The 16622-nt window shown below is 42.1% G+C and overlaps 1 protein-coding gene across 1 annotated transcript in view; it reads right to left on the bottom strand.

Annotated features, from left to right (window-relative positions):
- Window positions 1-16622, bottom strand: part of LOC310733746 (transmembrane protein 132C) — a 152954-nt gene that overhangs the window by 42971 nt on the left and 93361 nt on the right. The window contains exon 3 of the mRNA XM_083555150.1: window positions 12806-12949. Within this exon, the coding sequence (XP_083411276.1) occupies window positions 12806-12949 (144 nt within the window). The remainder of the gene's footprint in view (window positions 1-12805; window positions 12950-16622) is intronic.

Genomic DNA, 16622 nt, shown 5'->3' with positions numbered 1-16622 from the left:
TTGCTGGAGACTTAAAGCACTTGTGTACGTCACTCTGGACTCGGGCGTCTGCTAAATGCCACAAATTGAAATGTAAATGTTGTTGAGTGTGTTGGTATTTGCGCGAGTGTGTTGGTATTTGCGCGAGTGTGTTGGTATTTGCGCGAGTGTGTGGGTGAGTGTGTTGGTATTTGCATGAGTGTGTCTGGTCTGGACCAGAAGATCTACAGAAAAAAAAATGACATCACCATGACAAGCATGTTTGAAAACAAGCAAATCTAATCCTAATCCAGCATCAGGACAACGCTGGCTCTAAACATCTCTCCCAAACAAGCTCTGCTCAATCCTGATGTCACTGGATCATCTCCTGCACTCCATTAATACACAACTGCTGTTTGCTCACGACAAACATCATCCGAACGCTGAGCACCAGCTTTCACGCGAGTCTGCGTGTCTGAAGACCACATCTCTATTCACTCGGTACAGAGAGAGAAAGAGCTGCTCATACAATCGTCATTACACATATTATTAAACAGAAATAACCAGCGTCACTGGGCAGGGCATCCAGATGGGGGCGCCAGAGTGGACTATATTACACCATCCCAAAACACAAAGACATTTATAAAAAAACGGTGTCCTTGTTTGAGGACGAGACGAGCGGAAATGAGCAAGTACTTATCTCTAATGTTTATTTCAATGACTGACAGATTAATCTACGTGCCCACACACACACACACACACACACACACACACACACACACACACACACACACACACACACTATATATATAACACTTTGTTCCAGATCAAATAAACACCTCCAGAATGTGATAACACTGCGAAACCAACGAGACCGGGGTAAACCAAAGAAAAATAGAATTAAGGGATTCTCAGAGAGTTACACAGTCTGTTTCTGTACGTAGCTACAGACGTGTTGTTTACATGATCAATGAGTAAAGGAATGAATTTCTTTTCTTATCTGTTTTAGGAACATTTTCAACGATATCGAGAATAGGTTTAGATTTATACAAAGATTAAAGTATATCTCTGAGAACATTTTCTCTACGAGTCCCTGTGTATTAGACTTTACTATAGAAACCAAACCACTGTCAGAGATTATCCCTGCTCACATCAATGCTTGTAGATGTTCCATGTTTCTATGATCATGTGCTCCACGCTGTCTCATCACTGATGTCTTATTCATGTGGTTTCGTTTCTGTCTCGCCATTGGTCCCTGCGTTCGTGTGTCTATTCATGAACAGCTGTTTTTACGTCCATGTTTGATCATTATCTGGATGTTTTTAGACACCTTTCTGTCCATTTTGTCTTGTTTTGTCCATTTAAAAGACTCAAAGCAACTGCATCTTGTGTTGTCTTTTTTTCTTTACACTAATAAATGTGGCACATGTGCATGTTGTGTTGTTAATTTCGAGTTCTGTGTAGTTCTGTGTTCCTTTTGTTGATTTATATTGTTTGCTGAAGCACCTTGTGCTGGGAAACCTTTCATTTCACTGTGTACTGTAATGTATATGGATGAAATGACAATAAAACCTACGTGGCTTGACTTTGCTTGACCTTTTTTGTTTACCAGTTTATACTGGTTTACCCTGCATTTGCATCCACTGCCGCTCTCAGATGCATTTGGATTACATGACAACCAAATCAGAACGATCCCATTAACACCATCGTGTCCTTCTGGTTACAGTCTGATCTGCTGTCCGAGTTCCTTCTGGTTACAGTCTGATCTGCTGTCCGAGTCGTGCTGTAACACCAGTTCAGACTGCAATGTAAAAATTAAATAAAATAAATAAATAAAAGAGAGAGAAAGAATGAAAGAGACAGAAGGATCTTGAATATGTGTCAGCGCTCAGGGGAATTCTAGCACTTCAGCACCGTGGACAGCAGCCAGCAAAAACCCACAAAAGCTGAGTCAGCAGATGTGTTCAAACTCAGCTTCATACTAAAACCCTGAAACATCATTAAACAATCATTACATTCCTTTGTACTACTGTATGATTACTCTGCTGTACTAATGCATCGTATGGGCAAAAGTATTTGGACACCTGACCTTCCCAGTCATATGTGGTTCTTCCCCATAAGTTCTATTCACACAGTTTTATATCGTGCCTTGGGGTGTGGGAACACGAAATTTTCCCTTCACTTGAACTAGGAGTTCCAAACATGTTCCTGCATGACAATACCCATGTGCACAAAGCCAGAACATCACTATGATCCCTGTCCACAAAGCAAACTCTGAGAAGATCTGCTTTACAGGGTGAAAGATCTTCTGCAATAGAGCTCTGACCTCAACCCTACTGAAAATCAATGAATGTGAACTCTGACTTTACTCCAGGCCTCCTCACATCACCTACATCAGGATCTGACTTAATTAAAACCCTTGTGGCTGAATAATTCTCACACAAATCTCCACAAAATATAGTGGAACATCTTCCCAAAAGAGTGGAGACTATTATAAGAGCAAATGAGGAGTAAATATGGAATGGGATGTTCAAAACACAAACTTTAATCCATATAATATACTAATATCTATACTATTTCTCCCTAACAGACTTTTATCTTGAGGGAAATAAAACATGATCACATCAACACTGGGGTCAGTGGAGTAACCTGGCTGTAGGTTCTGTAAAGTATGTAGGCGTAATGTAAAGATGGTGGAGTCCGAGCTGTTCAGGATGAAACCAAAAATCGAAATAAAGAGCGTGAGGACACTCGCTGCACTGCTGGAACTGAAATCCACCTGCATGCTGAGAAGCTCAAGAACTCTAGATCAGATCCTCAATGACATGACTGAAACAAGGAGGGAAAAAACCTCAAGGTTTTCTTTAATCTATGAATTCTACAGGTTTGAGATCGCTCCTCTCAGCGTGGGTCCTTCACAGACAGTGTGTAATGTGAGTTTTTTTTACTGGAGGCTACACTGATCTTCTGGATTAGAGTGCACACTAAACGCCCAGCTGGAGGCTCTTCAGTGTCCTAATCGCTTCTGCTGGATGGTTAGTTAGCTTTAGGACAGAAGAAATAAATATATAAATAAATACAGCACACACTGGAGAAGGAGGTGGAGAAAGATGGAGCTCTGAGACTCTGAGAATAAAGAAACGTAGAAACACTATAAAAAAAAACACTAACGAGAACATGTTTTGGTCTCGTCTTCAACACAACAGGGAGAAAAACACATTACTGAGATGGAGGAAAACAGGAAATAAGAAAAAGAACGGAAATGAGAAGAAAACAGGAAGTTAACATGCCCTAGGGTGCGTAAACTTTTGCACTCCGCTGTGTAGAGCTTTAAAATTGCACACTTGCATAATCAATTTACACCAACACTGCTTTCATTTTCTTTAAATGCTTTATTAGTGTAAATCCAGATGGTTTAACACACACACACACACACACACACACACACACACACACACACACACACACACACACACACACACACACACACACACACACACACACACACACACACACACACACACACACACACACTTAATGTGTATATGCATGATGAATTCATGTTTAATTCACACTTGAATCTTTACACATAACAATGCACAGCTGGATATACACACACACACACACACACACACACACACACACACACACACACACACACACACACACACATACACACACACTTAATGTGTATATGCATGATGAATTCATGTTTAATTCACACTTGAATCTTTACACATAACAATGCACAGCTGGATATACACACACACACACACACACACACACACACACACACACACACACACACACACACACACACACACACACACACACTAGTCTGTGTGTTTGTGTGTGTGTGTATATGAGGGAAAGCTTCATTGACAAATTCACATTTCTCGAGGTTAATGAGCTCAGTGCAAATTAGCACTGCAACAATTAAATACACATCAGTCTCTCTCTGTGTGTGTGTGTGTGTGTGTGTGTGTGTGTGTGTGTGTGTGTGTGTGTGTGTGTGTGTGCGTGCGTGCGTGCGTGCGTGCGTGTGTGTAAATATAAATACAGTTAAACAAACTACCAGCCACGATAGTAAATAAACTGCAGCTTTTATAAAAATAGATGGGAGACAAATAGTCCTTGCAGATGTTTTACACACACACACACACACACACACACACACACACACACACACACACACACACACACACACACACAAAGAATCAGAAGTAAAATAGGTAACTGTGTGTGCGAGTGTGTGTTTGTGTGTGTATGTGTTCAGGCTCTCACATTGTGTGTCCTACAATCTGTGTGTGTAATTGTGATTGTCAATATTCTCACTTCACCTGTGTTTAATAAAACACACACACACACACACACACACACACACACACACACACACACACACACACACACACATCATGCTGTAAATGAAATGGATGGCGCGTTGAGAGTTCTGGCAAATTAGATGTCAAGATCACTAAACGACACAGTAGTACAGAGAACAAGCACACACACACACACACACGTCTCTCTCTCTCTTTCTAACTGAATGATCAGCTAAACTCCATCCGACTGGAACACAGTGATATAAACACAGATGAACACCAAAACACAAACCGGAAGCAGAACCTCGTTGATGGACGACTCAGTAACCACGGCGACCGGAACGGACAGATTGTGTGTCCAGAATGTCCCTAATTAAACGTGAAACTTGAGTTGGAAGAAGCAACAATAATTCCTGATCTCCCAGTAGCACAGTAACATTTTAAGAAGGTGGGCTGTGGTGCCCCTGGCATTACTGTGTGTCCTGATCTAATCCGTGTCATGATTGGACGAGACAATGTGGAGGTGTGGTCTGATCACGCAAGACATGTTCAATAAAAGGTCTAAGCAGAACATGTTCATCAGTAGTAAGATATAAAAGGTGAGCGTATACTTCACAGAAATCATTTTACGTTTTTAATCCAGGGCGGCCATGTTGGAGAGCCGCGGCATCTGAAGGGAAACGGTGTTTGGAGGTTACTTGAAAAAATGTGAAAGAAAACCAGATGCTATCCAGACTGGAATCCCGTCAACGCTGCACTGTAAAAGGACGTATAAAAACGATGTGCGATGTCCTCGCTAGTAACCCGTGAGCCGCTGTTGCTCCTAAAAACCTCCATTTCGCACTAATAGCACTTTTACAGGACCGGATTCCAGCAGCAGGGCCATGTTTAAATCCCGCAAACTCGCCATGACGACTGGTTCGAACAGCGCCATCCGTCTGTCTGGACGGCGCGAGAGCGGCTTTCAATTAGCGACACTGTCCCAACCGCTTTAATGACACTCTGAGTTACGAGCTCGGAAACTTTACACACGTCCCACATTTCTGATTCCCCGCTGTTCAAAAAAAAGCATACCAACGCTAGCTATGTTCTAACTGATTTTCAGGAGAAATAAAATGAGAAGAAGAGCAGAAGGTTGAAGCATTCGTGCGTTAGCGCAGACACGCTTAAGTGGTTTTCCCGTTAACGCTACTCCCCGGCTAAAGGATGTACAGGGTCCGTTCTCGCTGATTTAATTTGGCGCCGCGGCGTAGTTCTGCGACCCGCCGTCTCCTGCTTCTGCACTGTCCCTAAACCTCCATACAAACAGTTTAACCGCAGCTGCGTCCTCCAGGCAGCGTTAAATAACCCAAAGTGTTCTGCTGAAGTGCACTTTGGATTTGCTGTAAATGTGGAAGCTGTAACTGTCAGTGGTTTCGCTCAGTCGGAGAAAACGTTCGGCGAAGGAAAGGAACATTGATTTCCGTTTTTTTGTTTTGTTTTGATGAACAGTCAGTAAAACGAACGCAGGTGTTCTTTTACTTGACGCTGTGATCTGATGCTTTATTACATATTAACGTTCTGAGTATTTCAGCATTCATAATTTAAACAAACTCTGATTTCCATTCTATCAAATGTCCATAATAGAAGAAATGAAAAGCTTCAGTGTTTACCCTTCTGTCCAAATTGATTCATATTCCTCCATCTACTATCAGAACATTAGAACATTCCATTCTGTATTATAAACTGCAGCTTCAAAGCAACACTACAGCAGTGTACATTCAGTAAAGTGTCAGGTGTAAAGTTTCACGTATGAAATTTTCAGGTGTATTGCATTAGATTGTAAAGTGTCAGGTGAAAAGTGTTGTATTGTAAAGTTTAAGATGAAAGTGTCAGGTGTAAAGCATTGGCTTGTAAAATGGGTCAGCTGTAAAACATTAGATGTAAAGTTTCAGATGTAAAGAGTTAATTTGTAAAGTGTCAGCTATATTTTGCCAGGTGTTAAGTATTAGATTGTAAAATGCCAGGTATAAGTATCAGGTGTAAAGGATTAGATTGTAAAGTATCAGGTGTAAAGGGTTAGACTGTGAAGTATCAGTTATAAAGGTTATCAAATGTCAGTTATAAAGTGTCAGATGTAAAGTGTTAGATTGTAAAGTGTCAGGTGTAAAGTATTAGACTGTAAAGTGTCAGGTGTAAAGGGTTAGATTGTAAACTATATGGTGTAAAGTGTCAGGTGTTAAATAAAAGCTTCTAGTGTAAAATGCCAGGTGTAAAGCATCAGACTATAAAGTGCAAGATGTAACGTGTCAGGTGTAAAGTGTTATATTAGAAAGTGCCAGGTGTAAAGTATTAGATTGTAAAATGTGTCAGGTGTAAAGCAGATTGTAAAGTATCAAGTGTAAAGGGTTAGATTGGACGCTATTAGGTAAAGTGTCAGGTGTTTAAAAAAAAGCTAGATCATAAAGTGTCAGGTGTAAAGCATTAGACTGTAAAGTGTCCAGTGTTAAGTGCCTTTCTTCACTTAAATGTAAAGCATTGCTGTTTTGTGAACATTCTCCTCTCCAGAACTTTCTACGGCCTGGTCCCCTGCAATTCTCGAGGTTCCTGAGTCTCATTGTATGCAGCAGGAAGTAAATAACAAGCTCTCATGCTCTTGTAATATAAAACCCAAAGTTCATTTAAATGGTTCCCACAGGATTTCCAAATACCCAGAGTGCCTTGCTCCGACCTCATAACAGCAAGCGTCCGTGAGCTCATATTGGAACCCAGCCCGGTGCGTGAAAACCTCCGCTGTGTGAAACAGCAATTGTTCAGGCACAGGAAGGACAGGAAGGACAAGAAGGACAGAAGGACGGCTTTCAGAACCACGGGTCACTCTGGGCTTTTAAAAGACGCTAAAACGCTGTGGTTCTGTGAAAAATCTTCAGAGAGATCAGAACAAAAGCTGGGCATGGAGGCAGGAGCAGCTCCTGGACTTAATGATGAAGACAGATGAAGCTTTTCTTCAGCAAAGGGTCTTTATTTTATTTGAGTTTAAAATCTGACAGAAGAAAATAGGAATTCTGGAAAAGATGAAAAAGAAGAAAAATCAATTGATGGCGGATGTAAATGGAATTTCAAAGATGAAATGCAGTAAAAAAGAAGGAGGAGAATTTCAATTTTTGATATTCAAATGAATTGAAAGAATAAATCACTGTAAAGTATAGACCTTGTAACAAAGCAGCTTTCCAGAAATCCAGATCCAAGTCTGGAAGGAAAACCTCCACGGGAAGACATAAAGAAACCTTGTCAGGAACCGACTCAGAAGAAGTGATGATATTCACCTTAAATCTTGACATCTACAGTATCATTTCCAGGTGAAGTTACTGAGTGTGTAATACATGAGGCCTGCTGGAGAAAGACAGAGCAGTGTGAACCCCATGTAGGAGGCCATGATCTCGTTATTCTGAGCAGCATGAGGATCTTCAGAAGAATAACAGTCCAGGGTTTGGGTATCATCATGTGAAGGAGGAGGACGGAGGGAAGCCGAGCGAGAAACCTGTGTAGGGAATAATAATTCACGGCTTTGTGAGAAAGCCACGTTATGATGATATCACATGCAAGCACACACACACACACGGACACACACACACACACACACACACACACACACACACACACACCTTAGTGTGTGAGAAAGAGAATAAACCTGAATATAATATAAAGGTTTAAAGAGAATTGGGTCTGTTTTCTGTGTAGCAGTGCGGATTTTCTGGGCTTCTACGCAGCACAGCTTTTTGACTTCAATTTTGTGTGTGTGTGTGTGTGTGTGTGTGATGCAGAGAGAGAGAGAGAGAGAGAGAGAGAGAGAGAGAGAGAGAGAGAGAGAGAGAGAGACCCTCAGTCTCTTCCTGATAGCACCTCTCTATATTTTCCCATCTTACAAATCATCCTTTTTTGGTCCCAAGTTAATCTCCCTCCCTCATTTCTTTCCTTTTCTTTCCTTCTCTCTCTCTCTCTCTCTCTCTCTCTCTCTCTCTCTCTCTCTCTCTCTCTCTCTCTCTTTCTCTCACACTGACTCGGACTCATCTGTAACGCTGTAGGTGCGACTCGCTGCCACAGGTAATAACACACCTAATCAAATTTCCCCCGCTGAGAAATGACGAACGGAGAGCGTGATAAATGCATGGAGCTGGAGTGATGCGCATCCATCCATCCGTGCTCTATAACCTCATCTGTCCATCAGTGTGACAGAGAGAGAGAGAGAGAGAGAGAGAGAGAGAGAGAGAGAGAGAGAGAGAGAGAGAGAGAGAGAACATTGAGAATATGGGAAAGAGAGAATAATCAGGCATGGCGTTGATGGGAGAAACTTAAGGAAAAAGAAAAACACTACAAAAAAAGAAAAGATAGATAGATAGATAGATAGATAGATAGATAGATAGATAGATAGATAGATAGATAGATAGATAGATAGATAGATAGATAGATAGATAGATAGATAGATAGATAGATAGATAGATAGATAGATAGATAGATAGATAGATAGATTTTGCTTATAAAAACCCACCAGCTTTAGAATTAAGTGTAAATGCGTCTAAATCCAGGAGCCACCATGAGTTTCTCAGAAACATGAGAACTGACTGCCTCCATTTCCTGTTTCTACTCTGTGTGTAGAATCCAGTTCTCTCGTCTCCTCTCTTTCAGAGGATGTGATTTTTTGTTGCTCTATGATCCAGAAAAAAAAAACATTTTCTTGGAATATCCAGTTCGATTCTTTCTTCTGCCCTTAAAACATGTGTTTTTTTATCTCAATTCTCCTTCACGGCTCGGCTCGTCTCATCGATCCACTTCACTTCTGTCCGCTGATTTGGATTTTTTTATATATATATGAATTCATCTCACGCATTCGTCCACCTGCTTCTGTGTCACGACCAGAAGAAATAAATTCAGCGAGTGTGTGAGGTTTATTTTATCTGTTAAATCCTCAAGGCCATCGGAGTGACGTAAAGTACAGCGAGTGGAGTGGAGAGAGATTCGAGAAAGAGAAACCCGATAAAAACCTGAACCCAGAAGCCTGTAACATGGAGGAGAGCGAGCGAGACGGAGACAGTGAGGAGACAGTGCTTTTCTTTTTTATTTACATTTTTTTAAAGCTTTTTTTTAAAGAAAAAAAAGTGATAATAAAAGAATGTACATTTGTTCCTTATCATTATAATTGTATCCCTAAAGAGTGAACCAGTGATGACTGTGGTGTAGGAAAAACTCCCTGAGACTTCATTAAGAAGAAACCTTGAGAGGAACCAGACTCAGAAAGGATCCTCATCACTGAACGTCTTTTCATCACAGTTCCATCAGTGTTAAAGTGTAGCAGACTGTTGACATTAATTACAGTCCAAATCCGTCTTCTAAGTTCTTGAGTTACTCCAATTGTAGAGAACATTTACTCCCTTCTTCATATATAGTGAACTCATCTTCCAGTCACTGTACATGGATGAGTGAATGAGTGAATGAATTGTGTGAAGTTCCCACTTCTGATCAAAATATCAAAAACCTGTTTCTTTTTCATTCATTTCAACCTCCAGCTTTCTTAATTCTTCATCCTCTAATAAAACAGAAGCCTTCGGGTCAAAAGTAAGAAGGCTGGCGTCCAGGAGAAGTTTTTTTCCCGGTAAACATGCGAAATCGCCGGCTGCTGGACGGGATGTTTACTCGTGGACAGTACGTATCTGCTCGTGTAAGCCGGAGCCGCCGTATGGTGCCGGGTTTAATCTTTACAGTTTAGAGAACGCCAACAATCTGCTTCTAATGCGTAAAATTACACCTGTCAGAGACGAGCCTGGTTCATTAACGCTACTTCCTGACCCGTGCAAATGTGCGATTAGGAGCACGATGGCACACAAAGAGCTCGACTCGGCACTTAATTACTGAGAAAAGAGAGAGAGAGAGAGAGAGAGAGAGAGAGAGAGAGAGAGAGAGAGAGAGAGAGAGAGAGAGAGAGAGAGAGAGAGAGAGAGAGAGAGAGAGAGAGAGAGAGAGAGAAAGGTTCTTATGTGAGAGATTAATAGCAGCCAGTAAACACTGATCTGAGGAGACCAGCGTTATTTCAAAGCAGTGGAAATTTCATCTTCTCAGAAAATGGGACAGCAGATATTTGATGCTCAGGAAAACCATAAAAATGAATTATGCTCTGTGATGTATTACATGAAAAATGTCGTTTGCTGATTGAATTAAAAGTCTATAATATGAAACATCCAGCGGTTTAAAAATCCTCGTATCCGAAACTGCGCTGAGGATTTCGGATCGACCAAAGAAACGGAATGGAATTCTTTGAATATAGACATCATTTCTGCATGAGAAGATATGAGCCATATGACGATGACTCATGTTGGTCTGCGTGAAAGTTCATTAATCTTATATTTTCTATATTCTGATGCGAGATGTTTACACTTTTAGAACTTCTTGCTAACTTTATGATGGTGTGCTGCATTACAGATGTTGAAGGTTTCTGTTAAACAACAATCTGAGAGCATTAGAATGGTGTAGGTCCTCACACTGAGCCCTGGATTATCACCTCACACTGTACTATTGTCACTTCCCAACACTAAGGTATTCAAGCTGTTATTGGTGTTTGAGAGCAAAACTGACTGAATGGATCAAAAACATTTTTCCTGAATTCCTGAACTTCCTGAAGAGAGAAATCTGTGTCTCACTTGAACATTTTCTTGTGAGTTCATCAGACTCATCTTCAACCCAACATCACTGTATTCACCATGTAAATCCTCAGAAATCCTCCATGGAGCTCAGTGAGGTCATTGGGAAATGTGTACAATATCTGCCTCATGCTAAATGTAGCAGAAACTCTATGTTACTATGGTTACAGGTGTTTATAAGATGCACATTCATTTAGATTCTACTGATAAATGCAAACTACCTGGGTGTTCAACTCTCTGAACTCACACCTGAACTCCTTCAGCCAATCACAATCCACTATTCACACCTGTACAACTTCCAGCCAATCACAATCCACTATTCACACCTGAACTCCTTCAGCCAATCACAGTCCACTATTCAAACCCGAACTCCCTCAGCCAACCCTTATCCAATATTCACACCTGAACAACTTCAAGCCAATCACAATCCACTATTCACACCTGAACTCCTTCAGCCAATCACAATCCACTATTCACACCTGAACTCCTTCAGCCAATCACAGTCCACTATTCAAACCTGAACTCCCTCAGCCAACCCTTATCCAATATTCACACCTGAACTCCTTCAGCCATTCACAATCCACTATTCACACCTGAACTCCTTCAGCCATTCACAATCCACTATTCACACATGAACTCCTTCCATCCAATCACAATCCAGTATTCACACCTGAACTCCTTCCAGCCAATCACAATCCACTATTCACACCTGAACTCCTTCGGCCAATCACAATCCACTATTCACACCTGAACTCCTTCCAGCCAATTACATTTCATTATTAAAATTTTTTTTTACTCTGTGAGTTCACTAATGTGTCGGATTTGTTAAATATCTTCTCTCACCATGAAGGTCTGATTACTGACTGCATTTATTGCAAAAAGAAGAAGAAATTTACTCTTCAGTTTCCTCCCAACCCCCTAAATTGAGCAGGAGAAAAGATTACTCAGGCTGCCAAACCTCATTCCAAATGTCCATCACACGTCTTTTACCGGTGGATATCACGCAGAGAAACCAGCTGGATCGCCGTAATCACACGCTTCGGAAGAGAATAAACACATCCCCTGTCTGTAAAATAAAAAACGTCTTCATTTCAGACTCGTTTCTTAACCTTGGGTTTTTGCGAGCATCAAAGAGCTTCAGTATCTTTCTTTCTTTCTGTTTATTTATTTATTTCTTTTCCCCAGCAGACCGAATTGACTCCACTTGACACGCGGTGCGCAGGAAGTCGAGATTAGCATGGATCAAGAATCCTTTCAGCTCAATCAGGTTTCAGAGCGAGTCGAGCAAAATACCGAGCTTCTGACCTATGAAGGGGCGGAAAAGGGCAAACGGGGCAAGGTGGCAGCCAGGCAGGAGAATTTTAACTCACTGTTTCATTTGAGCAAGCTAGGACTCATGACCTCCAGTGGACTTTTTGCTCAAGTCTGGAAAAAAGCCAATGCGTGTTTCTTTCTTTCTTTTATTTTCTGCCGACTCTCTTCAGCGAACGAACGACAGAGGTGTCAGAAAGGGCGAGGGGTGAACGAGTCAAGAGAAGGAGAAATGGAAAGTTTAAACTCCTGATGCTGCGTTCAATACCGTTTCATTTTACGCGTATGAGCCTTTGCTAGCGCAGCTATCGTATTCATGCGAATGAAAATAAAAGGCGATGCTAATGATGTCGCTCTGTGGCTCGGATTCACGATCCGCAGTTAATTCACCGGAACGCCTTCCGACCTTCTGAGAGAAAAAAAGAATTTCTCTACAATTTCTGTCTTCTCGGTGGCGTTTTATTATACGGCCGTAATTTAGCTTCCAGATTAACCTTTTAAGCCGAGGAGGAAACCTTGCTGATGAGATTTTAGCCGACTGACCTCTGAGCATAGCTGGACTCCTTCTTCCGACAGTGCAGGGTGACGACACGATGACCTTCGACCCTGGCGTCCTGACTGATCATCCAGAGCATAGGGTTGCAGGGTCGCGCCCCCAAGAATGTCACACCGTCTTTGAGCTTCACCCTGTGAGAGAGAGAGAGAGAGTAGAAGAAAGCTTAAGGTGCGTGATGAAATTAGCAATACGACGAGGACACGTCCCAAACGTAGTCAAGGAACGTTTTTTTTTCTCGGCTCCTGAGTGTGTGTGTGGGTTTGTACGAATATATGTGTATATGTGTTTTACCCACAATGCCTCTGTGAGGGGTGAGTTGGTTCACGTGTAAATGATTCATGTGGTGTTCATGGTGCTGACCCGCTTCGCCGGTTCCAGGAGATTGGACCTGCAGTAATCAGACGTGATACTCCTATGGCCGGTGAGATTCAGGTTCCTTTCATACTCACTGCAGGTGTGAATGAGATTCAAGGAGGTTCGGGTCAATTTAACAGTGTTAACATTCATCGCGCGCTCTGAGGCTCTTCACACGTTCCTCTCCATTTCCTCTGCTTCACATTCACTCGGGTCAGGACGTGTCTCGCTCCTGCTTTTTGCTTTCGGTACAGAAAGGTTTGTGGACAGAGATGCAGATCGTGTGCAGCAGTGTGTTTCTGGTTTTCTCTCTGTTCTACAATCACTTATAGGCCCAGAGGCCACGCCTTATTTACTGGGACTGACAAATATATAGAGGCCACACCCCCTTCATAAAGATTTACCGCTACAAGACACGTTTTCATTAGGATTAAAGAGACACAGGCCACACCTCCTTCACTCGGACTTACAGGCATCGAGGCCACACCTCCTTCAGTAAGATTTACAGGCAGTAAGACCACACCTTCTTCAGTAAGATATACAGGCAGCGAGGCCACACCTCCTTCAGTAAGATGTACAGGCAGCGAGGCCACACCTTCTTCAGTAAGATGTACAGGCAGCGAGGCCACACCTCCTTCAGTAAGATATACAGGCAGCGAGGCCACACCTCCTTCAGTAAGATGTACAGGCAGCGAGGCACACCTCCTTCAGTAACATGTACAGGCAGCGAGGCCACACCTCCTTCAGTAACATGTACAGGCAGCGAGGCCACACCTCCTTCAGTAACATGTACAGGCAGCGAGGCCACACCTCTTTCAGTAAGATGTACAGGCAGCGAGGCCACACCTCTTTCAGTAAGATGTACAGGCAGCGAGGCCACACCTTCTTCAATCAGAGACCAAGACCAAACCTCTATTACTGAGCCTGACAATGGAAAGGCCATGCCTCCTTATCTGATAGTGACAGATACACAGGCCACACCTCCTTCAACCAGGCTGCTAAAGACTGAGGCCACACCTTCTTCAACCAGAGACAAAAGCAAAACCCCCACTAGGAATGGGAATACTGGGAATACATTTAAACTAGCTGGCACAATGACCACACCTCCTTTACTGACAGCAATAAGTCACGCCTCCTTCAGCTGAGAATAATGAGAACGAGAGAGAAGTGAAGAGAACTTTTCGAGTTCTTATTATAAAAATGAAGTTTTGTCTTCTGCATCGATAAATTAGTTCTCAAAGTGGTCAATGTTCCCACCTACAACTGTAACTGTTCCTGTTCGAGCCTGAGCTTTAATTGATTGATATGGATCGCTCGGGTAGATAATAAATGAGTAAATAATGAAATAAATAAACAAACAAACAAGGGAGTATAATGCATCCTCTCTCTCTCTCTCTCTCTCTCTCTCGCGCTCTCTCTCTCTCTCTCTCTCTCTCTCTCTCTCTCTCTCTCTCTCTCTCTTTCTGTCCATCGTTCTCATGTGTTACACTTGACCTACTGCATAACGATCCATGGTGCTTCTGAGCCATTCATTATGCAGAGCTGCGGAATAATAGCTGCCACACGCTTTTCTTTCGCTCCTAGTCAAGTAGCACTCACTTCTCTGAAGTGAGCACGAGGCTCGGCCCTTCCCTGTCACGAGTGACGCTCGCTTCACGCTAATGTATAGCTCCGTTTGCCTTGAGCACCATTAGCGCTCCCACTCTCGCTCTTCAACCCTAATGGAGGCGTGAGTCATAACGGAAATGCTTCATCATCTAAACAAGTCGTCTGAGAGACACTTTCCTGGAAACTCTTGGGATACGGGTGACATTTTCAGTACATTTTCACTCGCATGCTTGGGGGGGCAGGGGGGGGGGGGGGCAGGGAGGAAAAAAACACCTTTTGTCCTTTCGCAATTGCTCCTCTGCAACAAAATTGCAATAATGGTTGACTTTCTAATATTGTATTCAATGCGAACATAATGGCAAGTCAAATAACACCTTGTCCAGACACATGGAGATCACAAAAAAACTGGAAAATTAGCCTGTCTCGAAGATAAGGACGGCGGAGACACGTGGACAAAATTGAAGCCATTAGCGGATCTCAGGTTTAAAGCCCATACAGATGCAGAGTAATCAGATTATTAGGAAAATGTGTGCTATTAATCTCATTTTGAACTTCTGCACATGGACGAGTCTCTCGGTGGGTGCGAATAACAGAGCAATTGTTACTTCTCTTCCTTTAGGGAATAATGAGTTGCTTGTGTCGGAGCTGAAATCAGTTATTAAACTCATTTTAATATCACAGCACCACATAAAATATCCTGCCCCCTCTGGGGTTTCTGTTACTTCAGATAAACCTGTTTAAAGCAAATAAAAACCTCTTATCATTATTCCGCTCCTGCTTTTTGTATATATATCGCCTTTGTTTTCATCCAGACTCCGCCCCTGACCTGTGATAGGTCCGTTACTCACAGTGCTCACCTGTACTATGGTAAGACCTTGAGTAGTTTGTGTAATTATCACATGCTGTGTTAATTGTCGCATCGCAGCACGTTTTGTACATTTCTGAGCGCTGGGTTGTCGCTAATGGATTTTGCATCAAATCTCTGTGAGATCTCGCAGATAAAAAAAAACTTGCTGAATGGTCTAGAGCTTATCCAAGAGTTTTAGAAAAATAAAACGTGTTTTTTTTTACAGGAACTCAGTTCTTCCTCGGAGCGTTCGCTGATTGAAAAAAAAAAGCACCTGGTATGTTATGCGGTTTGCCATTTTACTACTTAAGAGACTGAAAGTCAATGGTTCTGTTAAACTTCACAGCCGACATTATGGCCTTTGGCAAATGTCAAATGAAAGTAAGTTATTATTGCGCTTAAAACCCTGAGACTCGGGAGAGGCAGAGTGAAGACCCATGCTCATGAGGTTTATTAGGACTCAGCAAACTCAGTATTAGCGCAACAGCCGGCTACAGTTACACCATTAAGAAGAAGATCAGTCCAGACCTGAAGATAATCCACATCAGGAAACTGAGCAACAGCTTGAGGTTCACCAGAACAACATCTCGGCATTAAAGAAACATCCATGAGCCGTTTACATACAGCAGGAAACCAACAAGTAACCCAGAAGTATACATGTCAAAGGTCACACAGGAATGAGAGGGTGTTAGCTCAAGGTTGTGAGTTCAAATCTCCTGGGATCCTGAGCAAAGCCCCTAAACCCAAAAACTGCTCTGCTGTATCAATGGCATTAAATATAAATCACTCTGGATTCCATACAATAAATTTCAGTGAGGGCGACCACTAGTGGACAGGAAGGGAATATCTTTAGTAGAGGTCAACTGATCCCCGATAGCTAGGTTGGATCATACTCGCCAATAAATGATTATTCAACTGATAGTTTTTTAAATGGATACCAGATAAAAAACAAAGAAACAAACATACGACTCCATCTAAAGTAGTACTGAACTTTA

Source organism: Silurus aristotelis, assembly GCF_946808225.1.
Source record: "Silurus aristotelis genome assembly, chromosome: 11".
NCBI lineage: Eukaryota > Metazoa > Chordata > Actinopteri > Siluriformes > Siluridae > Silurus > Silurus aristotelis.
Note: the sequence above shows the minus strand (reverse complement) of the source record. Positions and strands in the feature narration are given on the sequence as shown.